This window comes from Portunus trituberculatus, unplaced genomic scaffold, assembly GCF_017591435.1.
Source record: "Portunus trituberculatus isolate SZX2019 unplaced genomic scaffold, ASM1759143v1 PGA_scaffold_223__1_contigs__length_158863, whole genome shotgun sequence".
Taxonomy (NCBI): Eukaryota; Metazoa; Arthropoda; class Malacostraca; order Decapoda; family Portunidae; genus Portunus; species Portunus trituberculatus.
The window spans coordinates 105001-106823 of NW_025541391.1; the positions used below are offsets into that span (position 1 = coordinate 105001).

General features: G+C 43.2%; 1 protein-coding gene across 1 annotated transcript in view; it reads left to right on the plus strand.

Annotated features, from left to right (window-relative positions):
* Positions 1–630, plus strand: part of LOC123500407 (pteridine reductase 1-like) — a 23587-nt gene extending 22957 nt beyond the window's left edge. The window contains exon 4 of the mRNA XM_045249125.1: positions 181–630. Within this exon, the coding sequence (XP_045105060.1) occupies positions 181–324 (144 nt within the window). The 3' untranslated portion in view covers positions 325–630. The remainder of the gene's footprint in view (positions 1–180) is intronic.
* The last annotated feature ends 1193 nt before the right edge of the window (positions 631–1823 follow it).

The window sequence follows — 1823 nt, forward strand, 5'->3', positions numbered from 1 at the left end:
TCCACTTATTTACTCCAAGATGAGCATGCATCTCTGATTACACTTCTCATCTCGCTTTTCTTCAAGTAATCCCTTATCCAATCTAGCATAATTCCTTACAATCAAATGAGTGCGCATGTGCATAAGTGTGTTTTGCACATTTGAACACGATGATTGATATTTATTGGATGCTCTTTGCAGAGCTGGATCTCAAAAACTCCCCTCGGAAGGGGAAGGAATGGAGAGGAGATGGGTGACGCTGTGGCATTCTTGGCCTCACCCTCAGCTGCTTTTATGACTGGAACTGGCATATCTCCCTCTGGTGGTCGCACTATTGCTCTGTAAACATTAATACACTGCCTCCACACTCTGTAGCTGTCGAAGCTACATAAATTGTCTATTTGTCTTCCACCTGTTACAGTGTATTAAATCATTTTTACTAATTTCTTTTCCTTCATCATTAGTATATAATCATGGCAAATAAACTGAAGAAATGTAGTGTTTTAAATAAAATATCATGGTTCTGAGCGTCATGACATAATCTTTTAATCTGAATATTGCACCTGATTATTGGAGATCCTATATACTTCCAAAAGACATAGTAGGCCACAGTATCTTCATGAGGAATAAAGAAATAAACAAATTGTGCATGTTGAATGTCTCACTCACACCACAACAATGTTACATCTCTCACACAGTTACTGTTATTTTCTGAGCTTGCTTAGTCTGTGCCTTCTTGAACATATTAAACTTCCCTCTCTCCTCTGTACCAAGACAAATTAAAAACCAAGTATTTATTTATTATTATTTTATTTTTTGGGGAGGAATGGCACTGAGCAGGGTTATGTTTAATTCGTTATCATGCCCATGGCCATCGTCCACCAGCAAGACTTTCACTACAGCATCCTCAACAGTGCAATGTTAACACCTGCCTCTTTTTCCTCGGTGGTCACTCAAAGCATCAAGAGTTCTTACCCTTAGCAAGTATACTATAAGCAGCAGCAAGTCATATAACACAGGCTCAGGCATTAATTGCGTGCCAGAATAGGATACTAGCAGTCGTCCAACAAAATATGGCAACCATGGCCACCCAACACTTAGGAATCCTCAACACATTCAAACTGGTCTGCAACCTTCCCTCCATGCAGTGTTCCTTGGAAAAGTTATCAAACTTTACAGCGTTACATTTAAGCCAACAACCTATATAAATGCAGTACTGTTGTAGGAGTGTGTGAACACAAATATCTATCGATAATATATATATATATATATATATATATATATATATATATATATATATATATATATATATATATATATATATATATATATATATATATGGCCCGCGAGACGTCATCTTCAGGTCTGTGTGGGGAGGAGGTTTCCCCTCCAGAAGGGCCTTTCACAGCAGTCTCCTGTTCTGGGACCCCCCCAGATGAGAACCGCCTTGTCGTGGTGGGGGGCATGCGTGCCCCTGTGACCTGGCGAGCTAGGCTAGAGGGGCCTTAGGCCCCTGCTCTGCCCTTTCGAGGGGGAGAGGGCTATCCATGCTAGTAAGGTCACCAGTAAGGGGCCAGACTAAATGGTTCCTACGTAGGCTGCCAGTGGACCAGCGGAGCCACCCGCTGGAGGGATCGCCCAATAGGAGCCGTTCTGTGCTGGATGGTTGGGTGTCCAGGCTAGGATGCTTTGGGAGGGGGGTCTCAGCTGTGTCGTGGACAAACATTCGTATCATGTGGGGCCTGTTTTTAAAACGACTGGTCCGCATGGGGACGAGGTACCCAGTCCACGGCAGCCAGGGCTCCCTCCCATTGTAGTCCCAATAGGTTGATTCCTTGCCCCTG